Source organism: Oncorhynchus kisutch, linkage group LG19 (genome assembly GCF_002021735.2).
Source record: "Oncorhynchus kisutch isolate 150728-3 linkage group LG19, Okis_V2, whole genome shotgun sequence".
Lineage (NCBI taxonomy): Eukaryota > Metazoa > Chordata > Actinopteri > Salmoniformes > Salmonidae > Oncorhynchus > Oncorhynchus kisutch.
The window spans coordinates 24,569,175-24,594,847 of NC_034192.2; the positions used below are offsets into that span (position 1 = coordinate 24,569,175).

At 41.4% G+C, this 25,673-nt stretch overlaps 1 protein-coding gene across 3 annotated transcripts in view; it reads left to right on the forward strand.

The window, feature by feature from the left end:
* dgkd (diacylglycerol kinase delta) overlaps positions 1-25,673 on the forward strand; it is a 130,523-nt gene that overhangs the window by 81,325 nt on the left and 23,525 nt on the right. For all 3 annotated transcript variants that reach the window (XM_031797590.1, XM_031797591.1, XM_031797592.1), the window contains one exon: positions 6,528-6,641. In XM_031797590.1, coding sequence (XP_031653450.1) covers positions 6,528-6,641 — 114 coding nt within the window. The remainder of the gene's footprint in view (positions 1-6,527; positions 6,642-25,673) is intronic.

Here is a 25,673-nt window from a genome sequence, read left to right on the forward strand (position 1 = left end):
TCGTCAAAGGTAAACGATTTATTTTAATGCAGTTTGTGATTATGTTACGCCTGTGCTGGTTAAAATAGTTTTTTTATGGGGCTCTATGCTCAGATAATCGCATCGTATTCTTTCGCAGTAAATCCTTTTTTAAATCTGACAACGCAGTTGGATTTGCAAGATTCTAGGCTTTCGATACATGTGAGACACTTGTATTTCCATGAATGTTTAATATGACTATTTATGTAGCGATCACCGTATGTTGTGGAATTTCAGCCCGCTAGCGAGTTCCGTGCGCAGAGAGGTTAACTTGGATCAAACGTTTCGGGGTAAACTTCCACAAGCTTCCCACAATAAATTGGTTGACAGAGCTGGTGTAACTGAGTCAGGTTTGTAGGCCTCCTTGCTCGCGCACGCTTTTTCAGTTTTGCCCACAAATATTCAATAGGATTGAGTTCAGGGCTTTGTGATGGCCAGTCCAATACCTTGACTTTGTTGTCCTTAACTTCTTATGGGCAGCGTCCCACCTGGCCAACATCCGGTGAAATTGCAGAGCGCAAAATTCAAACTACAGAATTATAAATATTTCACTTTCATACAATCACAAGTGTAATACATCAAAATAAAGCTTAACTTCTTATTAATCCAGCCGCTGTGTCAGATTTCAAAAAGGCTTTACGGAGTAAGCACGCCATGCGATTATCTGAGGACAGCGTCCCGCATACAAAGCATGAAAAATATATTTCAACCAGGCAGGTGCCTGAAAGTCAGAATTAGCGATATAATAAATGCCTTACCTTTGATGATCTTCTTCTGTTGGCACTCCAAAAGGTCCCAGATACATCACAAATGGTCCTTTTGTTCAATAATGTCTTTCTTTATATCCATAAAAACTCAGTTTTGCTGGCGCGCTTCAGTCAATAATCCACCCAGTTTCCCTCCATCAAAATGCATACAAAATGAATACCAAACATTACTGATAAACTTTTCCAAACAAAAATGTTTATTATCAAACCTTAGTTACCCTAATATGTAAATAAACTATAAAATTTAAGACGGAGAATCGTTATTGCCTTTACCGGAGAAAAATACCAAAGAACACGCTCTCATCCACGCACTTGGAAACACTACAGACAAAATGGGAGCCACCTAGAAAAACTAACATTTCTGGCTAATTTATCCAAAAACCAGCATGAAACTCTTTCTAAAGACTGTTGACATCTAGTGGAAGCCCTAGGAACTGCAATCTGGGAGGATTTCGCCTTATAATAAAAGTGTCAGCCATTGAAAACAGTGGTAGGCTGAAAATGTTTTTTTGGGGGGTGGGATGGTTTGTCCTCGGGGTTTCGCCTGCCATATCAGTTATGTTATACTCACAGACATTATTTTAACAGTTTTAGAAATTTTTGAGTGTTTTATATCCAAATCTACAAATTATATGCATATCCTAGCTTCTGGGCCTGAGTAACAGGCAGTTTACTTTGGGCATGCTTTTCATCCGGACGTGAAAATACTGCCCCCATACCCAAAAGAGGTTAAGCCATTTTGCCATAACTTTGGAAGTATGTTTGGGGTCACTGTCCATTTGGAAGACCCATTTGCGACCAAGCTTTGACTTCCTGACTGATGTTGTGGGAGAAAGATGTACATATAGGGAGGAACATAATACTGTAACACAAGAGAAAGATACACTTAGAGTGGATTTGTCATTCTGGTAAAATGCATGGTCTATTGTATAGGACAGGAGCCCAGAGTAAGGCCATGAGAGTATAGGACAGCTGAACATTAAAAACAGACCACACGAAGAGAAGGCGACACATAGGCGCCTAGGACAACTGGACACACTAAAGATAGAGGAGACACATAGTCTGCTGATCCTAGATAAGAACACACATACAAAAGAACGCATTTAAGCTAAGTGCAGGGACAAAGCAAGCCTATAGAATAGAGGAATGTATATTATTTTTAGGACAAAGCAAGGGTCTTGCCACCATTATAATCTGACGAAAAGCAGATATGGGCGTTATTGGGCGTGAACTAAAAAGATAATGGTAGGCAGAAGAATTAGGGGAAGTATGTTTATCTGCATATGGGTTGGACCCATATGCTATATGTGTATAAATACAGGAGCCGGGGCTCTGGGAAGTGGTGTGTGTTCGCCACTCCGGCTTGCTATACTTTGTATTAAAAGCCTATTTGATTTCACAAGTTCTTGCAAGTGTCATATTTGAACCGATTTTCCACGACAATGTCTTGAGATGTTGCTTCAATATATCCACATAATTTCCTTTCCTCATGATGTCATGTATTTTGTGAAGTGCTCCAGGCCCTCCTGCAGCAAAGCACCCCCACAACATGATGCTGCCACCCCTGTGCTTCATGTTTGGGATGTTGTTCTTCGGCTTGCAAGCCTACCCCTTTTTCCTCCAAACATAATGATGGTCATTATGGCCAAACAGTTCTATTTTTGTTTCATCAGACCAGAGGACATTTCTCCCAAAAAATACGATCTTTGTCCCCATGTGCAGATGCAAACCGTAGTCTGGATTTTTTTGGGCGGTTTTGGAGCAGTGGCTTCTTCCTTGCTGAGCGGCCTTTCAGGTTATGTCGATATAGGACTCGTTTGACTGTGGATATAGATACTTTTGTACCTGTTTCCTCCAGCATCTTCACCAGGTCCTTTGCTGTTGTTCTGGGATTGATTTGCACTTTTCGCACCAAAGTACGTTCATCTCTAGGAGACAGAACACGTCTCCTTCCTGAGCGGTATGATGGCTGCATGGTCCCATGGTGTTTATACTTGCGTACTATTATTTGTACAGATGAACATGGTACCTTCAGGCGTTTGGAAATTGCTCACAAGAATGAGCCGATTTCTTTTGATTATCCCATGATGTCATGCAAAGAGGCACTGAGTTTGAAGGTAGGCTTTGAAATACATCCACAGGTACACCTCCAATTTTCTAAAATTATGTCAATTAGCCTATCAGAAAAATCTAAAGCAATGACATCATTTTCTGGAATTCTCCAAGCTGTTTAAAGGCACAGCCAACTTAGTGTATGTAAACGTCTGACCCACTGGAATTGTGATACAGTGAAATATAAGTGAAATAATCTGTCTGTAAACAATTGTTGGAAAAATTACTTGTGTCATATACAAAGTAGATGTCCTAACCGACTTGCCAAAACTATAGTTTGTTAAGCAAGAAATTTGTGGAGTGGTTAATCCAATCTAAGTGAATGTAAACTTCCTACCAAATAGGGATTTAGTACTGTAGATATGTGGTAGTGGTGGAGTAGGAGCCTGAGGGCACACAGTGTTGTGAAATCTGTGAATGTATTGTCATGTTTTTTAAAATGTATAAACTGCATTAATGGGGAGCCATAATAAATATAAATGGGCAAGACGAAAGATTCAAGTGAATTTGAATGGGTAGTAGGTGCCAGGCGCACCGGTTTGAGTGTGTCAAGAACTGCAATGCTGCTGGGTTTTTCAACTGATGTCAACCACCCAATGGACATCCAGCCAACTTGACACTATGGGAAGCATTGGAGTCAACATGGGCCAGCATCCCTGTGGAATGCTTTCGACACCTTGTAGAGTTCATGCCCTTACACATTGAGGCTGTTCTGAGGGCAAAAGGCTGTTCTGAAGGTGTTCCTAATGTTTTGCACACTCAGTGTGTACAGTGCATTCGGAAAGTATTGAGACCCCTTGACTTTTTCACATTTTGTTAAGTAACAGACTTATTCTAAAATGTATTAAAATGTTTTTCCCTATCATCAATCTACACACAATACCCCATTATGACAAAGCAACAAATGTTTTTTAGACATTTTTGCTAATTTATAAAAAATGAAAAACAGAAAAAAACAGACCCTTTTACTCAGCACTTTGTTGAAGCACCTTTGGCAGTGATTACAGCCTCAAGTCTTCTTCGGTATGATGCTTGCAGATCCTCTCAAGCTCTGTGAGGTTGGATGGGGAGTGTCGCTGCACAGCTATTTTCAGGTCTCTCCAGAGATGTTCGATTGGGTTCAAGTCTGGGCTCTGGCTGGGCTACTCAAGATAATTCAGAGACTTGTCTTGGCTGTGTGGTTAGGGTCGTTGTCTTGTTGGAAGGTCGCCCCAGTCTGAGGTCCAGAGCGCTCTAGAGCAGGTTTTGATCAAGGATCTCTCTACTTTGCTCCGTTCATCTTTGCCTCGATCCTGACTAGTCTCCCAGTACCTGCCACTGAAAAGCATCCCCACAGCATCATGCTGCCACCATCTTGCTTCACCGTAGAGAAGGTGCCTTATTTACTCCAGACGTGATACTTGGCATTCAGATGAAAGAGTTCAATCTTGGTTTCATCAGACCAGAGAATCTTGTTTCTCATGGTCTGAGAGTCCTTTGGGTGCCTTTTGGCAAACTCCAAACGGGCTGTTGTGTCTTTTACTACGGAGTGGCTTCCATCTGGTCACTCTACCATAAAGGCCTAATTGATGTAGTGCTGCAGAGATGGTTGTCCTTCTGGAAGGTTGTCCCATCTCCACAGAGGAATTCTAGAGCTCAGTCAGAGTGACCATTGGGTTTTTGGTCACCTCCCTGACCAAGGCCCTTCTCACTCGATTGCTCAGTTTGGCCGGGCAGCCAGCTCTTGGAAGAGTCTTGGTGGTTCCAAACCTCTTCCATTTAATAATGATGGAGACCACTGTGTTCTTTGGGGACCTTCAATGCTGCAGAAAGGTTTTGGTAGCCTTTCCCAGCCTTTCCCAGATCTGTTCCTCGGCACGATCCTGTCTCGGAGCTCTATGGACTATCCCTTTGACCTCATGGCTTGGTTTTTGCTCTGGCATGCACTGTGAAACCTTATATAGACAGGTCTGTGCCTTTCCAAATCTTGTCTAATCAATTGAATTTACCACAGGTGGACTCTAATCAAGTTGTAGAAACATCTCAAGGATGGTCAATGGAAACAGAATGCACCTGAGCTCAATTTCGAGTCTCATAGCAAATGGTGTGAATAAGTTTCTGTCTTTGGTGTTTAATAAAGTTGCAAACATTTTAAAAACACTGTTTTCACTTCGTGTGTAGATTGCTGAGGAAATTGTTTTATTTAATCCATTTTAGACTAAGGCTGTAACATTACAAAATGTAGAAATAGTCAAGGGGTCTGAATACTTTCTGAAGGCACAGTATGTTCACACCCCCTGACTTTTTTTGTCACTGGCCTACATAAAATACCCCATAATGTCAGTGGAATTATGTTTTTCAAAATGTTTACAAATTCATTTGAAAAAAACACAGACATGTCTGAGTCAATAAGTATTCAACACCTTGGTTATGGCAAGCCTGAATAAGTTCAAGAGTAAACATTTGCTTACCAAGTCAAATAAGGCAAAGGACCAAACAGATTTAATCGCAAATATCAGGGAGGTTTTCCAATGCCTCACAAAGAAGGGCACCTATTGGTAGATGTGTAAAGTACGAAAACCAGACATTGAATATCCATTTGAGTATGGTGAAGTTGTTAATTACACATTGGAGTGTTTATCAATACACAGTTACTACAAAGATACAGGCGTCCTTCCTAACTCAGTTGCCGGAGAGGACGGTGACTGCTCACAGATTTTTTACATTTACCCACCTACCAGTAAGTGCTCTTCTTTACTACGAGGAGGCATTGGAAAACCTCCCTGGTCTTTGTAATTTAATCTTTGTTTGAAATTCACTGCTCGACTGAGGGACCTTACAGATTATTGTATGTGTGGGGTACAGAGATGAGGTAGTCATTCATGTTATACACTATTATTGCACACAGTGTGCACTTATTTAGGCTTGCCATAACAAAGGGTTTGAATACTTATTGACTCAAGACATTTCAGCTTTTAGTTTTTATTAATTTGAATAAAAGTCTAAAAACATAATTCCATGTATGGGGTATTGTGTGTGTAAGCCAGTGATACAACCTCAATTTAATCTATTTTAAACAACAATGTTTTGAATAGGTCAAGGGGTGTGAATACTTTCTGAAGGCACTGTATATGTGACAGGTGCCGAGGAGTGTTGCCACTTGACCACAGCTCTGCACAATATATTTGGAATTTACACTGAGTCTACAAAACATATGAAACACCTGCTCTTTCTATGACACCGACTGACCAGGTGAATCCAGGTGAAAAATCCACTTCAGTCAGTGTAGATGAAGGGGGAGACGGGTAAAAATATATACTTTTAAGCCTTGAGACATGGATTGTGTATGTGTGCCATTCAGATGGTGAATGTGCAAAAGACAAAATATTTAAGTGCCTTTGAGTGGGGTATGGTAGCAGGTGCCAGGCACACCGGTTTGAGTGTGTCAAGAATGCTCAAAAGTTTCCTTTGTGTATCAAGAATGGTCCACCACCCAAAGGACATCCAGCCAACTTGACACAACTATGGGAAGCATTGGAGTCAACATGGGCCTTGTAGAGCTCATGCCCCAATGACTCAATATTAGGAAGGTGTTCCTAATGTTTTGTACAATCAGTTTATGTAAAAAATGACATGTCCTCATCCCTGCAGACGTTCACGGCGCCGTCCTTTGACGATAAGATCCTGGAAGTGGTGGCGGTGTTTGGCAGCATTCAAATGGCTGTGTCCAGAGTCATCAACCTGCAGCACCACCGTATCGCACAGGTAACACACACAACATTTTCACAAACTCTGAGAGTGTGGAATCCCTCGACATCCTCATAGAGGATCTAGATACTTTTTCAAACCTCTCTGGATTAAAACCAAATTGTGATAAATATTATGTATTCGAACACAAGAAAAGACAACTTTTACATTACCGTGTAGTTTACCAATAAAGTTTTCTGACGGGGATGTGGACGTACACAGTATACATATCTCGAAAGCAAGAAATAATCTCACTCAAATACATTTTAATAGAAAATGAGCAAAAGTAGATAAGATCTTGCTGCCGTGAGAAGGAAAATAGCTGTCTATTTGTGGAAAATTCTGCCTGATTTATCTCTTTAGTCACATCACAGTTGACCTATTTGCTTATGGTTTTGCCTACACCTAGCAACCTGTTTTTTTTAATTATATGAGCAAAAAATATAGATTTTTTTTTGGAATGGCCTATTTATGTAATGAATATGAATTCGGAGTGCAGAAATGATTAAATATTAAAGCTTAGACCTTTCACTAAAGGAGTCAGTCATACAAAAGTTATACTTAAACCAATCTGGTTCTCTTGCAAATTAGTAAGAATGTCTCACCGATGTTCAAGAATGGCCCGTTTTCCCATTATTCAGATTACAGCCGCTCGCTTTCGGTTATTTGAAAACAAAATTATCTCAAAAATATAGTTATTTTTTTAACAAGCCATAAAAAGTTGGTTGCAATTTCAGTTTAATCCACTAGAAAAGACAGAAGAAATAATACAACAAATATTGTGATTAAACTCAAGTATACTAATTGATATAAACCGTTATAAAAAATAAAAAAATACATTTACAAAAAGTTATAATATTTGTAAATTATATCATAAATAGGACTGGTGGAGTTATGTCACACATGGAGCTAACACAAATATATGGAAATGTATGCTCTACCCAAAATTACAACCAAGTAATTGCAGCATTACCACAAAAATGGAAGAGGCAAGTGGAAGGGGGAAAAAGTAAGGAACTTGTCTGTCGGCCCTGCATTATGGCTGCAATCCCGTTAACAAGAGCGATATGCCAACAACCAGTGAAAGTACAGGGCGCCATATTCAAAAGAACAGAAATCTCATAATTAAAATTCCTCAAACATACCATCTTATATGGTTTTCAAGGTAGTCTTGTTGTTAATCCCACCACAGTGTCCGATTTCAAATAGGATTTACGGGGAAAGCACCACAAACGAATATGTTAGGTCACCAACAACTCACTAAAATACACAGCCAATTTTACCAGCCAAAGAGAGAGAGAAAAAAAGCACAAATAGAGATAAAATTAATCACTAACCTTTGATAATCTTCATCAGATGACACTCATAGGACTTCATGTTACACAATACATGTATGTTGTGTTTGATAAAGTTCATATTTATATAAAAAAATCTGAGTTTACATTGGCGCGTTACATTCACTAGTTCCAAAAACATCCAGCGATTCAACAGAAATACTCATCATAAATGTAGATGATAAGACAAGTTTACACATGGAATTATAGATATACCTCTCCTTAATGCAACCGCTGTGTCAGATTTCAAAAAAACTTTACGGAAAAATAAAACCATGCAATAATCTGAGACGGCGCTCAGAATAATAGTCGCATAGCCGCCATGTTGGAGTCAACTATAACCATAAATTACATGCTAAATATTCCCTTACCTTTGATGATCTTCATCAGAAAGTCTCCCAGGAATCCCAGGTCCACAATAAATGCTTGATTTGTTCGATAATGTCCATTATTTATGTCCAATTAGCTACTTTTGTTAGCGCGTTTGGTACACCTATCCAAACACTGGAGCTGGTCGACAGTTTCTTCGGACAAAAACTTCAAAAAGTTATATTACAGGTCGAAGAAACATTTCAAACTAACTACGGAATCAATCATTAGGATGTTTTTAACATATAGCTTCAATAGTTCCAACCGGAAAATTGCTTTGTGTCTAGAGGATGAACAGAACGCAGGAAGATATCATTTGCTTTGCGCGTGACCTGGAACTGGCACTCTGCCAGTAGTCTGATGCATTCTGTTCTTATTCAGCCCCACTTCACAGCATAATCTTCATTCATATCTAACAGGGATTTCAAAAGGGAATGGTTTGAAAATATACCAGCCTCAGATTTCTCACTTCCTGTTTGGATTCCTTCTCAGGTTTTTGCCTGCCATATGAGTTCTGTTATACTCACAGACATCATTCAAACAGTTTCAGAAACGTCAGAGTGTTTTCTATCCAATACTAATAATAATATGCATATATTAGCAAATGAGACTGAGGAGCAGGCCATTTACTCTGGGCACCTTTCATCCAAGCTACTCAATAGTGCTCCTGCAGCCATAAGAAGTTAAAGACCAAAATTGGTTAAAGAAAATTGTGATGAATAAAATTATACCAGTTTCATTTAAGGATCAAAAATGAGACAGATGTGCCATATAGATTCCAAAATAGTTGGGAATAAATGTTCGATTCCGTGGCAGATGGGTTATGAATTGATACGCAAAACGACACTGTCCATATGTAGCTCAGTTTTGGTCACAGGTCCAGGAATGGCTGAAGAATTGCAGCATTTACCTGGAGCTAATGCTGCAAATAGCAATACTGGGTGATTTAAAAAGTCATAGTCAATTGATATAATAATAATTTTAGCAAAAGTCTTTGTGCAATATTGCTTTTGATATGATTTTCTGGTAATTTGTTAGTTTTTTCAATAATTTATTTAGTGCTTCTCAGTTTTAAGTGGTATATTTTCAAAATTCATAAGTACCAATCTCTAAACTGATAACACTTGTAATGCTCCCTATCTTTATAGTCAGAACCTTTGATTGTGCTTTCACCCTTGAGCCATTCATGAAAAATGTATGTTTTCCGTGAAATACCATGAGAACATTTTCATTTAGTCACCAATACATCAGATATAATTGGCTTACCATTTTAGTCATGTTAACTTCCATTTAATCCAATAGCAAAAAATACAAGATACACATTTCAAAACTATTCTTTTTGAAGTGCTTAATAGAAAAAATAGTAGATGGTAAATATCTTTTTCATACAGTTACAAAAAACATTTTATTTTATCATTTTTAACCAATGGCAGGTTTCATTATCCTTAGACATTACATACATAGGACAACTCATCAGGAATAAGGGTATTGTAAAGCAGTTGGCGACTAACAATGTAGCATGGTATGCTGGTGTGTGGTATGCCATTTCTGCCGCATCCAACATGTACAAGATCACCTTTTCGACGTGACTTGTCAACTGATACAGTATTGCCTGTCTCTCTGCTTGAAGCCACATTCATATATAATTTGGTTTTACGTTCCAACATACAGTGGGGCAAAAAAGTATTTAGTCAGCCACCAATTGTGCAAGTTCTCCCACTTAAAAAGATGAGAGAGGCCTGTAAATTTTCTTAAACTATATTGCTATTATAGTTCAAGTAAGTGCTATGTCATCAATCCGTAAAGTTCTATAATGCAGGACGAATTCAACTATGACAGACAAAATGAGAAAAAAATCCAGAAAATCACATTGTAGGATTTTTTATGAATTTATTTGCAAATTATGGTGGAAAATAAGTATTTGGTCAATAACAAAAGTTTATCTCAATACTTTGTTATATACCCTTTGTTGGCAATGACAGAGGTCAAACGTTTTCTGTAAGTCTTCACAAGGTTTTCACACACTGTTGCTGGTATTTTGGCCCATTCCTCCATGCAGATCTCCTCTAGAGCAGTGATGTTTTGGGGTTGTTGCTGGGCAACACGGACTTTCAACTCCCTCCAAAGATTGTCTATGGGGTTGAGATCTGGAGACTGGCTAGGCCACTCCAGGACCTTGAAATGCTTCTTACGAAGCCACTCCTTCGTTGCCCGGGCGGTGTGTTTGGGATCATTGTCATGCTGAAAGACCCAGCCACGTTTCATCTTCAATGCCCTTGCTGATGGAAGGAGGTTTTCACTCAAAATCTCACGATACATGGCCCCATTCATTCTTTCCTTTACACGGATCAGTCGTCCTGGTCCCTTTGCAGAAAAACAGCCCCAAAGCATGATGTTTCCACCCCCATGCTTCACAGTAGGTATGGTGTTCTTTGGATGCAACTCAGCATTCTTTGTCCTCCAAACACAACGAGTTGAGTTTTTACCAAAAAGTTATATTTTGGTTTCATCTGACCATATGACATTCTCCCAATCTTCTTATGGATCATCCAAATGCTCTCTAGCAAACTTCAGACGGGCCTGGACATGTACTGGCTTAAGCAGGGGGACACGTCTGGCACTGCAGGATTTGAGTCCCTGGCGGCGTAGTGTGTTACTGATGGTAGGCTTTGTTACTTTGGTCCCAGCTCTCTGCAGGTCATTCACTAGGTCCCCCCGTGTGGTTCTGGAATTTTTTCCCTCCGTTCTTGTGATCATTTTGACCCCACGGGGTGAGATCTTGCGTGGAGCCCCAGATGGAGGGAGATTATCAGTTGGTCTTGTATGTCTTCCATTTCCTAATAATTGCTCCCACAGTTGATTTCTTCAAACTAAGCTGCTTACCTATTGCAGATTCAGTCTTCCCAGCCTGGTGCAGGTCTACAATTTTGTTTCTGGTGTCCTTTGACAGCTCTTTGGTCTTGGCCATAGTGGAGTTTGGAGTGTGACTGTTTGAGGTTGTGGACAGGTGTCTTTTATACTGATAACAAGTTCAAACAGGTGCCATTAATACAGGTAATGAGTGGAGGACAGGGGAGCCTCTTAAAGAAGAAGTTACAGGTCTGTGAGAGCCAGAAATCTTGCTTGTTTGTAGGTGACCAAATACTTATTTTCCACCATAATTTGCAAATAAATTCATAAAAAATCCTACAATGTGATTTTCTGGATTTTTTTCTCATTTTGTCTGTCATAATTGAAGTGTACCTATGATGAAAATTACAGGCCTCTCTCATCTTTTTAAGTGGGAGAACTTGCACAATTGGTGGCTGACTAAATACTTTTTTGCCCCACTGTAAATTGATGCCAAATTGATACATTTGAGGTAAAAATATAGAATTTCAGTGTTCAGCAGATATCAAACTACACTGAGTATACCAAACATTAGGACCACCTAATATTGAGTTGCACCCCCCTTTGCCCTCAGAATAGCCTCAATTCGTCAGGGCATGGACTCAACAAGGTGTCGAAAGCGTTCCACACGGATGCTGGCCAAATTAACTCCAATGCGTCCCACAGTTGTTTCAAGTTAGCTGGATGTCCTTTGGGTGCTGGACTATTCTTGACACACACGGGAGACACTTTAGCGTGAAAAACGCATCAGCGCTGCAGTTCTTGACACAAACCAGTGCGCTTGGCACCTACTACCAATGTTCCCTCTATTTGTTTTGTCATTGAGCAAATGTCAGGTCTGCTGAGTGCAACTTGAACGTTGTGAAAATTCTGTGCAACTTCCAGAGCACGTTTATTGTGAACACTGATATACCCACTTTGTTAAAGTTTTAACATTGGCCAAATAAGCCAAATGTTGTTGTGCTGTTTGATGCATGAAACCACTTTACAAATAAAATATACTATTATTCACATATCATTATTACAGAGAATCAGACAAATGATGCTACCCTCTGCCTATTGGCTACTTAGCTTATTCAAGCCTCCCCTTTAAGCAAAAAAAAAGCTTTTTAACTGACTCACTTTTCAAAGTCTAGAAATGTACATGTTTTGTGCTCTTGTAGGAAGCAATCACTCCCCTATTGCTGACTACAAACTATCTTTAACTGGGCTAGTAACTTACTAACTAGCAAAGGATATGAACAAAATGTGCACACCTTGCTACATGCAGCTCTCGCTTTGATCTCAAAACAAGTGTATCTACTCACGACTGCTCATTCTGTAAACAAAGTCCAGTTTACCGGTCTGTGTAGAGTACGGGCTGAGTCGTGCGTGCTAATCCATTCTTACTCTAATGTGTTGTGCCTAAAACAAAATCTAGTTAGTTAGTTTTGTTCCTGTATGTTGCATTGAAAGTGGCTAATATTGAGTTGATTCGATCACAATTGCTACAGCAAAGGGTAGCGTGGATAGTGTTAACAGGGAAAACTCTAGAACATCGGTCACCAAACTTTCCTGAGTCAAGATCACTTTCTTAGTCAAAATGCAAGCCGAGATCTACCACTCAGGTTTTTTTTTAACATGACCAATTAAAAACCGTACCATAGCAATGAGGTTTGTGTAGTAAGCTATATGCCCAATACTTTATCACCGCATATTGGCTTTGCTTGAATTGCCCTCCATGTGAATTGCCCTGCATTGTTGTTTGGGCCATTTAGAAATATATATATTTTAAAATTTGAGGTAGGCTATATGATCACACCGGTAATTGATCCATTGTTGTTTTACTTGTGAGGCACAGCTGAGTGAGGATACATTTAAATCATTTGCTTTTAAATTGTATTTTACTGGGCTGATGGTGCCTGCATCTGATGGTCAGTCTCAGCAGAGGGAGAGAGCAGCAGACTGAGGATCCACCTCTCATCATCCCTCCACTCTCCCTTTTCACCACTGACACTGACGAAAAAGGGACACCGTCTTCTAGCTGATGGTGAAACTTGAGTCGCACCGTATTATTTCTGCCTCATGCACAAATTCATGTTGTTACTCCTATGAACAGAGAAAGTTAAATATTCCTCAATATTAAAAAGACCAAGCCGCTAATAATAATAACAACGCAAGCCTATAGATAATGTTAGGTTCTAAATGAACCGAGTAAAACTCACAGACGATTAGGAAAGCTCAAACCAAGTTTGTTCACCGGAAGGCTCGAACAGTTGAACAGACAAAGACATATTGCCACCAGCACAAGTGTATATATACCCCGATTTAGGTGAATTATCCTCCTTCTCTCGAACTTTATTGCTAGGGCAGGAAGTTAAGCGATGCGAACAATAAACTGTTCCTTCTCCCTGAATGTGATCTGACCTGACCTCGGCCCCCATTCTTCACTAAACCACATCTCTCCAACCTTATCAGTGCCTGCAACCATGTGATTCCTCCTACAGATAACCATTAACTTCTGGTTTAGAAATCAGACTATGGCACTCAATATTTCAAATTCAGGAGTCAGAACCCATTCCATATACTTTCTTACTCATTCATTACTGCTGCAGTGCTTGTTGTAGTGCTGAGTTGAAATAGGAAGAATGCGCATTTTATGGCTTATAAAATTATTGAATAAAAAGTGTTGATAGTGCTGAGTAAGAAGTTAAACATGAACTCAGTCATAAAAACAGCTCTTTGCTGTGTTTGTTGACAGTCTCTCTCTAGTCATGGTTTTAAACATGTTGAAATCTCACAGTATCAACTTTGCTGTAGGTTTCTTTTATGCCTGCTATGTTACTGCAGACACAGTAATCTGAGCTATCTGATTGGCCAGTGGCTTTTTTACAGAAATGTTTGGCGATTGACCGGTTGGTGACCACTGCTCCAGAAAGTTGAGTGAAGTTAAATCTCGTGTTTCTCTATGTGGCTGATATTTCTTCTGCACGGCAGTCCCGGTGGAGTTGCGCAGCAGTCTTGGGGTTACTGCACGCTTAGAGGGAGCATTGCCTACTATCTTAGTCTGTTCAAAGGCACTTCTATATTTTTTCTTGCCCATTTCTATTTGTATTTATTATGGATCCCCATTAGCTGCTGCCAAGGCAGTAGCTACTCTTCTTGGGGTCTGGCAAAATTAAGGCAGTTATACAATTTTAAAAACATTACAATACATTCATTACAGAATTCACAACACACTAAGTGTGTGCCCACAGGCCCATGCTCCACTACCACATATCTACAAAATCCATGTGTACTTTGTGCGTATGTTATCATGTGTGGGTATGCATGTGTCTGTGCCTATGTTTGTGTTACTTCCCCCTGTTCCATAAGGTGTATTTCTTTACCTGCTTTTTAAATCTGATTCTACTGCTTGCATCAGTTACCTGATTTGGAACAGAGTTCCATGTAGTCATGGCTCTATCTGTGTAGTACTGTGCACCTCCCATAGTCTTTTCTGGACTTGGAGACTGTGAAGAGACCTCTGGTGGCATGTCTTGTGGGGTATGCATGGGTGTCCGAGCTGTGTGCTAGTATTTTAAATAGACCGCTCGGTACCGTCAGCTTATCAACACCTCTTACAAAAATAAGTAATGAGGAAGTCAATCTCTTTTCCACTTTGAGCAATGAGAGATTGACATGCATGTCATTAATGTTAGCTCTCTGTGTACCTTTAAGGGCCAGCCTTGCTGCCCTGTTCTGAGCCAACTGCAAGTGGCACCTGACCAAACGACTGAACAGTAGTCCAGGTGCGACAAAACCAGGGCCTGTAGGACCTGCCTTGTTGGTAGTGTTGTTAGAAGGCAGAGCAGCGCTTTTTTATGTACAGACTTCTCCACATCTTAGCTACTGTCATGGTCCAAACATATTGATACGACACCCTCTGAATGGCACACCTACACAATCCATGTCTCAATCCATGTCTCAATTGTCTCCAGGCTTAAAAATCCTTATTTAACCTGTCTCCTCCCCTTCATCTACACTGATTGAAGTGGATTTAACAAGTGACAATAAGAGATAGCTTTCACCTGTATTCACCTGGACAGTCTGTCAGGGAAGGAGCAGGTGAGCATGTTTTGTATGCTCATTGTATATACAGTACGTTAACCAAGCCATACATACCTTTGGATCAGTAGTTATCTGTTTTCAGCAATTGATTTAAGCGATATAGTGATTCCGCAATTACAAATTTTGAGCTTTTGCTGCGGCGCGTTTGAGGAAGATGGTGGCAGATTGTGGCGAATTGCGTCATTCCGTCATTGTGCCAGACTATCGCAAGAGGGAATTAAAACGCTGATAAAGCTTTTTGTTTCTCTCCCTCTAAAAAACGAAATAATGAATTATAAAATAACAAGCTGGGTTTATTTACCACAGTGTGGAAAGAGCGATAGCCCCGAGTGTATATAAAGTGAGTTTCTGAAACTCAGAGTCATTCTTTGAAGATCTAAGTTATTTATATTTATTTGTTTTATTTATTACATTTATACTGAGCAAAAATATAAAGGCAGCATGCAACATTTTCATTGATTTTACAGTTCATATGAGGAAATCAGACAATTGAAATAAATTCATTAAGGCCCTAATCTATGGATTTTACTTGAATGGGAATATAGATATGCATCTGTTGGTCACTCTTTAAAAAAAATGGGCCCCGGGATCTCAGCATGATATTTTTGTGCATTCAAATTGCCATTTTCGTTGTCTGTAGCTTATGCCTACCCATACCATAACCCCACTGCCACCATGGGGCACTCTATTCACAATGTTGCTCACCCCACACAACGCCATACACGTGGTCTGCGGTTCTGAGGCTGCAATGAGGAATGTAAACAAATTAAATCAAATAAATCCTATTCATAATAAATAATCAGATGTGTGTTGCGAGCTTGTCATATTCCAACATTAGCTATTAGCCTATAGCGTTTGAATTGAATTAACAATGTTGTGTAAAAGTCTATAACATGCCACTCCCTTTCTACTGTACATACTGTAGGCAGTAAAATCAAATAAAAAATGTACCTGGTAATCTAATTTAATTTTCTGCGTGCCTAAGACCTATGAGTTTTAACCTTCTGAATGAATGATTATAATGAATGACAATTTAGCCCAATTGTTTTCATGACCAACAAATAAAGCTACTGAAACAATAACTTGAAAACAGTTTATTTACTCAAACTTCTGCAAATTCCTATGCAGGAAAAGTATGCCGTCTTCTCTCTGACACCAAAAATACAGCTGTAGGTGACGCTTTTTCCTTTGGAACCACACAATTACCAGGTGAAGAGTAGTCTGTTTGCTTGTTTCTAAGGCGAGTTTTGCATCTGAAGTGATAGAGAAAATCAATATCCCCAAGTGTTCTTTCAAAATAGTTGGCCTTATATTATCTGCAGTTTTGCACAAGAAACTGTCCCACTGCCCCACGCTGTGGTGGATAACGCCTCTCCAAACACACTCACTCCTTTGTTTATGTAATCGGCTGAAAGGCACAAGTATCCTATTTTTTTTAAAATTGTCAGTCCACACCATTTTGTACTTACCCAAGTTCTCTCTCAACTCCGGGACCACCTAATTTTTTTATTTTGCCTAGCGCAGAGGAAAGAGACTCTCGGACAGAAGCATTCAACACCTCCATTAATTTACAAAAGGATAGTCTTAAAGCTTGGTTAGGTGTGAAAAATTCCTAAATTTGTGCCACAGTTTAGGCTACCGGTAGATTCGGTCAGTCATCTGAGCGAGGGTAGGAGCGAGGTTTTAACCTTCCTAATGAACGGGTTTAACCTACTGAATTAATGAAGAATGATTATATTGAAGAAAGAATGTAAAAAGAAGGAAAACAAATTACCAATCAGCAGATAGATAGAACAAACAAACAACGAGCTCATCCACAACATAGTATAATAAATATTGCTTAGATTAAATATGAACACTGACAAGTGTGAAATGTATGTACTAAGACAGAAGTTAATGTGTGTCGACCCACATTGTTAACTTATCTGATAGCGGAGCAGGGAGGAGTGATGAAGGTGTGCGTGCGTTAAAGTACCAAATGCTGCCCGCGGCCAGTGACGGACTTCTACGTCACACTGTTCTAAAAAATTAAAAAATGTTTTTAAATCCTAATTAATCTACGCGCAATACCCCATAATGACAAAGCTAAAATAGTTTAAAAAAATGTTTTATAGCCCATTAAACAGGATGAGTTGAGCTCAATTTAGAGTCTCATAGGTAAAGGTCTGAATACTTATGTCAATAAGGTATTTCTGTTTTAAATTTGTATACATTTGCAAACATTTCTAAAAACCTGTTTTCGCTTTGTCATTATGGGGTGTTGTGTGTAGATTGATGAGGAACATGTTTTATTTAATCCATTTTAGGATAAGGCTGTAACGTAACAAAATGTTGAAAAAGTCAAGGGGTCTGAACACCTTCCGAATGCACTGTATTACTACTACTGTAGATGCTGTGTTTTTATTTTTTTGAATGAACTACTGGGTTTACAGCAGTGATGGACATTGGTCACAAGTTCACACCTTGATGAGCCATTAAATTGGACAATAGCCGACGGATACTCTCATAATAGCTAATTGGTTACCAAAACGAATTTGAATGAGGGGTTGGTGTGAATGGTTTGTGTTCTTCAGGGGAAAAAATAAAATACATTCTTTAAAACAATAATAATCGTAAATAAAGGCCAGGATATAATATCAACAAAAGAACAGAGAATGGAAAATTTGAGTTAGAAACGACCAAATGTCAGCTTTTAACCATCCAAATAGATTTCTATTTTTGAAGGACATGTATTAACGGATGTTTTAGTACAGTAGGATATAGGCCTACATAGGCTACTGTAAAATGTATTTTCTTTTTTATATATAATCTCAAACTGCAGCTGTCAAATTATGTTTGCATAAAATCAAGCACTAACACGGATTGTATTAACGGATGTTTTAAGTAGAGTAGAGGAATTCAATTGAATTTGAATCATGAAGTGTATTCATGATTGCATGGCATGCATTCATGATTGCATCTGTACGGCTTCAAATACCCTGATTTTAATAAATGTAGTAGATTTGCTCAAAGATACCCTCTGATGGTTTGAACAAACATTAACGGCAAGCACTGTAACACACTGTACCGTACCACTGTGTCGTGTCTTTGGCTATGCTGGATTAAGTGGGTATGACATGCTATTCTATTAAATAATTTCTCCGTAATTATTATCATCTGATTGAGCTAATCATGTAAATGTAATTAACTAGAGAGTCGGGCACCACAAAATAATATTTATAGAGCTGTTATCTTCCGAATAACTCTTAAAGACCTAGTAATATTTTACATCAATAGCAGTCAATATTAATCGTCTTCTTAATTCAGTCTCAACCAAGAATTTACAACTTTCAGATATCTGCACGAACCCTGGCTAACAATTTGAATCAGCAATACAAAATTGGGTTTAATCATTTATTTACTAAATACCTAACTAATCACACAGAATTACACATACACATAATTAAATCATAACTTGATTACAAATTACGTCATAAAGGAAAACGTCCCTAGCGTGCGGAACAGATATGACAGCTTGTTACACAAAGGAAAAGGGGCTGGGTTAGAGTGAAAGAGCGGGAAGACTGAGGGACACAGGGAGAAGCTGTGCTATCATAAATACAGTATCTGATGTGTTCTAAATTAACGCCCATTTGGAAAAGGAAAATGCAATAAATATTTACTCTAAGCTGCGCTTCGGTAGGTTGGTGGTAGATGGTGTTGCCAAACCGAGTCCTTTGAAGAATGTCTCTGGTTGTCAATTGGATACATTGTAGTAACGTCGTTGTGTGGTAGACGGGATACTCTGTCTGTTCCTTCCTAACCTGCGTTTGCATCTGCTGTTGCTTACTCAACGTCTAGGAGGTATCACTTCTGTAGTGAATAAGAGTTCAAAGTTCATACCATTCGCAACAAACGCTCACACTGATGATGGCTTCGTTCTGTAGTTATGATCTGAACCATTCTGGCATAGGACCGTCGTCCTATATCCTCGGAACAGAAAGTTATATTGAGGTCAAGGGCTTATATAGGAAGGGAGAAAGGGGGGTGTTTTATAGCCCATGTCCCTTCACAGGGCGGGCCACTGATTGAGCAGCCCTATCTTATGAAAACCCACATCTCACATTTTAGAAGCTAAAATCACATTTCATCCCATCACAAATAATTTCATATTCAAACATTGAACAACAATTCCATGTGAATCCGATAACTCTGGAGTGTAGACTTTCCACTGTAGAGTTTATGTCATCTGATCATTGATGCGAATGTCTCAGATGACAACCGAACTGACATCATATTCATTAAGTACCATGTTCCATTGGTCGGATTACCAGAATATAGTTAATTTCCCCCCACCTTCTGACGTTCCCAGAATCTCTATGTTAACCAAGTGTTTTGCAAATGTAACCTCAGTAGGGTAGAGAGAGGAAAAAGGAGGGAAGAGGTATTTATGACTGTCATAAACCTACCCCCCAGGCCAACGTCATGACAACTGTATACCGCACGCTATATGATGCGACTTTTAATTCAGGAACCAATCGTTAATTGTGTTTTCACTTTGGATGAATTGCATGCCCAAGTGAACTGCATCCTACTCTGTCCTTAGATGCTAATATATTCATATTATTATTACTATTGGATAGAAAACACTCTGAAGTTTCTAAAACTGTTTGAATTATGTCTGTGAGTATAACAGAACTCATAGGGCAGGCAAACTTCCAAACAGGAAGTGGAAATTCTAGGGCTGGTCGAATTTCAAGTCATCGCCTATCCACATCCAAACAAGATATGGTTCTGTTCGCGCTTCCTTCCACTAGATGTCAACAGTCAGTAGAACATGGAATGAAGCCTCTAGTGTGATGTATGACTGGATGGGAGGAGAATGAGTCACTGGTCTGTCAGAATGCCTGGTTGCGCACATTTCTGTTGATAACGCCTGCGTTCCATGACTCTGTAGACAAAAACGAATGCTCCGGTTGGAACGTTATTGGATATATATATGAAAATAACATGCTGAAGATTGATTCTACTTAGTTTTACCAGTTTATTCGACCTGGAATATAACTTTTTGAAGTTTTCGTGCGAGTTCGCCTGGACCAGCGCCAGCTTTTGGACATGTGAACTAACCGTGCTAGCAAAAGCAGTTAATTACACTAGTAATGGACATTATGGAACAAAACAACGATTTATTGTGGAACTAGGACTCCTTGCACTGCATTCTGATGAAAGATCAAAGGTACGGGAATATTGATGTAATTTCGTATTTCTGTCGACTCCACCATGGCGGAGAAATATTGTTACTTCTTAGCGCCTTTTTAGATTATTGCATGGTATGCTTTTTTCGTAACATTTAAAACAAATCTGACACGGCGGTTGCATTAAGAACCAGTGTATCTTTAATTATATGTAAAACATGTATCTTTTGTCAAAGTTTATTATGAGTATTTCTGTTATCTGGCGTAGCTCTCACTGTGGACTAGGGATGTGATTAAGGCAATGGACTGCTAATCCATTGTGCTCTGCACTAGTGGCTTCAGCATTGTAATTACTCTGGATATTTTGGAGGCATTTCTGAACATGGCATCAATGTAAACCGAGATTTGTGGATATAAATCTACATATTATCGAACAAAACATAAATGTATTGTGTAACATGATGTCATATGAATGTCATCGTATGAAGATTATCAAAGGTTAGTGATTAATTTTATCTCAAATTCTGCTTTTGTCACTATCTTTGGCTGGGAAAAATGGCTGTGTGTTTTTTGGGATTTGGTGGTGATCTAACATAAGTATATGTTGTGTTTTCGCTGTAAAACATTTTAAAAAACGGACACGATGGGTAGATTAACAAGATCTTTATCTTTCATTTGCTGTATTGGACTTGTCAATGTGAAAGTTAAATATTTCAAAAAAATATTTTTGAATATCCCGCGCTGCCTTTTCAGTGGAATGTTGGGAACCCCTAGCCATATTAATTAACAAATGACAATAAAATCATATAAAAAAAGTTAAGTCAATATTCTATTTTGAAAAGCAGATACTGCCATTTGAATATGTATCCAAATTGAAAGAGTGATTTGGTGCCGTGAACAAGTGACTCTGAATTTGTTTGTTGTACTTAAGTGTGCTGCGAGTTTTGAAACGAGACATTTTGATGATCTGTGTCAGAGACGTGTGTATAGGTGGCAGGGAAGTCAGGCGCAGGAGAGTCAAACGGAGTGTAAAATGGAGTCTTTTAATAAATGTCCAAGTAACATGCTCCATAACACTAATAAGAAAAATGAATATAAACAAATATGGGTGCGAAGACCCGTCGCGCACCTATACAAATAAACACTACACCGACAATAAACAATCTCTGACAAAGACATGAGGGGAAACAGAGGGTTAAATACACAACAGGTAATGGATGGGATTGAAAACAGGTGTGTGGGAAGACAAGACAAAACCAATGGAAAATGAAAAATGGATCGATGATGGCTAGAAGACCGGTGACGCCGACCGCCGAGCACCGCCCGAACAAGGAGAGGCAACGACTTCGGCAGAAGTCGTGAAAGTACCCCCCTCCTGACGCACTGCTCCAGCAGCGCGTCGACACCGGCCTCGGGGACGACCCGGAGGGCGAGGTGCAGGGCGATCCGGATGGAGAAGGTGGAATTATTTTTACATGGAAGGATCTAACACGTCCTCCACCGGAACCCAGCATCTCTCCTCCGGCCCGTACCCCTCCCAGTCCACAAGGTACTGAAGGCCCCTCGTCCGACGTCTCGAATTCAAAATGGATCGAACAGAGTACGCCGGGACCCCCTCGATGTCTAGAGGAGGCGGAGGAACATCACGCACTTCAGCCTCCTGGAGGGGCCAGCCACCACCGGCCTGAGGAGAGACACATGGAACGAGGGGTTAATACGGTAATTAGTGGGCAGTTGTAACCTATAACATACCTCGTTCACTCTCCTCAGGACTTTAAACGGCCCCACAAACCGCGGACCCAGCTTCCGGCAGAGCAGGCGGAGGGGCAGGTTTCGGGTCAAGAGCCAGACCCTGTCCCCTGGTGCGAACACCGGGGCCTCACTGCGGCGACGGCCTGCGGCAATTTTCTGGCGCCTTATGGTGCGCTGAAGGTGGACGTGGGCTGCCTCCCAGGTTTCCTCAGCGCGCCGAAACCAATTATCCACCGCAGGAGCCTCAGTCTGACTCTGATGCCAAGGAGCCAGAACCAGCTGATATCCTAATACACATTGAAAAGGAGTTAGTGGAGGAAAAGGTTAGTGGAAAAGGTTAGTGGAGGAGTGACGTAGCGAGTTCTGGGCCATCTCTGCCCAGGGCACGAACTTTGCCCACTCCCCCGGCCGGTCCTAGCAATAGGACCGCAGAAACCTACCCACATCCTGGTTAACTCTCTCCACCTGCCCATTACTCTCGGGGTGAAAACCAGAGGTAAGACTAACCGAGATCCCCAGACGTTCCATGAACACCTTCCAGACCCTTGATGTGAACTGGGGACCCCGATCAGACGCTATATCCTCAGGCACCCCATAGTGCCGGAAAATGTGTGTAAACAGGGCCTCTGCAGTTTGTAAGGACGTAGGGAGACCGGGCAAAGGGAGGAGACGACAGGACTTCGAAAACGGATCCACAACGACCAGGATCGTGGTGTAACCCTGTGAAGGTGGAAGATCAGTCAACAAATCCACCGACAGGTGCGACCACGGCCGTTGAGGAACGTGTAAAGGTTGTAGCTTACCTCTGGGAAGGTGTCTAGGAGCCTTGCACTGGGCGCACAGCGCAGGAGGAAACATAAATCCTCACGTCCTTAGCTAAAGTGGGCAACCAGTACCTCCCATCAAGACAGCGCATCGTCCGACCTATCCCAGGATGACCAGAGGAGGGTGACGTGTGAGCCCAATAGATAAATCGGTCGCAGACAGCAGACGGAACGTACAGACGTCCAGCTGGACACTCAGGGGGAGAGGGCTCTGCACGTGACGCCCGCTCAATGTCCGCGTCCAGCTCCCACACTACTGGCGCCACCAAACACGAAGCTGGGAGTATGGGAGTGGGATCCATGGACCGCTCCTCTGTGTCATACAGCCGAGACAATGCGTCAATGCCTTGATGTTCTGGGAGCCTGGTCTCTAAGAAAGAGTAAACACAAAACGAGTGGAAAAACATGGCCCACCTTGCCTGGTGAGGATTCAGTCTCTTCGCCTGCCGGATGTACTCCAGATTGCGGTGGTCAGTCCAGATGAGAAAAGGGTGTTTAGCCCCTCAAGCCAATGCCTCCACGGCTTCAAGGCTTTTACGACAGCTAACAGCTCCCGGTCCCCCACATCATAGTTTCGCTCCGCCGGGCTGAGCTTCTTACGAAAAGAAAGCACAGGGGCGAAGCTTCAGTGGCACACCCGAACGCTGAGAGAGCACTGCTCCTATCCCAGCTTCGGATGCGTCCACCTCCACTATGAATGGCAAAGAGGGATCCGGATGAGCCAACACAGGTACCGAGGTAAACAGAGTCTTCAGGTGTCCAAAAGCCCTGTTCGCCTCAGCCGACCACTGCAAGCGCACCGGGCCCCCCTTTAGCAGTGAGGTAATGGGAGCAGCAACCTGACCAAAACCCCGGATAAACCTCCGGTAGTAATTGGCAAACCCTAAAGAACGCTGCACCTCCTTTACCGTGGTTGGAGTCGGCCAAATACACACGGCTGTAATGCGGTCGCTCTCCATTTCCACTCCTGAAGTGGAAATCCGATGCCCTAGGAAGGAGTTGGATTGTTGGAAGAACAAGCATTTCTCAGTCTTGACATATAGATCATGCTCCAACAGGCGACCAAGCACCCTGCGCACCAGGGACACATGCTTGGCGCGTGTAGCGGAGTATATCAGAATATCATCGATATACACCACTACACCCTGCCCGTGCAGGTCCCTGAAGATCTCATCTACAAATGATTAGAAGACTGATGGAGCATTCATCAACCCATATGGCATGACACTGTACTCATAATGACCTGAAGTGCTAAATGACGTCTTCCACTCATCACCCTTCCGAATACACACCAGATTGTACGCACTCCTGAGATCCAATTATGTGAAGAAGCGTGCCCCGTGCATTGACTCAATAACCGTATTTATCAGAGGTAGCGGGTAACTATATTTCACCGTGATTTTATTTAGACCTCGATAATCAATGCACAATGCGCCATCCTTCTTCACAAAAAAGAAACTCGAAGAGACGGGTGAAATGGATGGCTGAATGTACCCCTGACGCAGGGATTCAGAAACATATGTATCCATAGCCACCGTCTCCGCTTGCGACAGGGGATACACGTGACTCCTGCACAATCCCTCCGTCGATGGGGTGGTAATTGAGTCGCCTTCTTTTTACAGAAGGCGAGAGCCAAATCGGCATATTCGGGGGGAATGCGCACGGTGGAGAACTGGTCTGGAATTTCCACCCTAGTAGCTCCAACGGAAACCCCTAAACACCTACCTGAGCACACTCGCAACCACCCTGTGAGAGCCCTCTGTGGCCAAGAAACAGTGGGGTTATGACAAGCTAACCAGGGTAGGCCTAGCACCACAGAATACATAGAATCAATAAGGAAAATACTGATCTTCTCCTTGTGACCCTCCTGCGTTATCATACACAAAGGTGCGGTGACCTTCCTGATAAACCCTGACCCTAATGGTCGACTATCTAAGGCATGAATAGGGAAAGGCATATCCACAGAAACAATAGGGCCAAATGAGCAAAATTTTTATTAATGAAATTCCCAGCCGCGCCTGAATCTACTAGCTAGCGCCTTATACTGGGAATGCAGGGAAAAATCCAGAAAAGTGACAGAGACAAACATTAGTGCAACAGCAGGCTCTGGATGAGAATGGTGCCTACTCACCTGGGGTGATGCCAGAGTGCCCTGCCTGCCTTCTCTATTCCCAGAGGAACCAACCCGGCACCGACCAGCAGTGTGATCTCTGCGTCCATAGATGGTGCTCGAGTGGGAACCCCCTCCGGTCTCCCTGCGCACCATCCCTCTCAATTCCATAGGTTCGGGAGAGAGGGTGCGGGAGGATGGAACAACCAGACCCGATCTAGACGTCCACGAGTAGCCAGCATGTTGTCCAGCCTGATGGACATGTCCAACCGGCTGGTCGAAGTTGAGGGTGGTGTCTCTACAGGCCAGCTTCCGACGGACGAACTCGCGTAGACTACAACGGTAATGGTCGATCAGGGCCCTGTCGCTCCATCCAGCGCCGGCAGTCAAGGTCCTAAACTCCAAAGCAAACTCTTGTGCACTCCTCGTCTCCTGCCTCAGATGATAGAGGCGCTCACCCGCCGCTTTGTCTTCGGGTGGGTGCTCGAATACTATCCGAAAATGGCGGG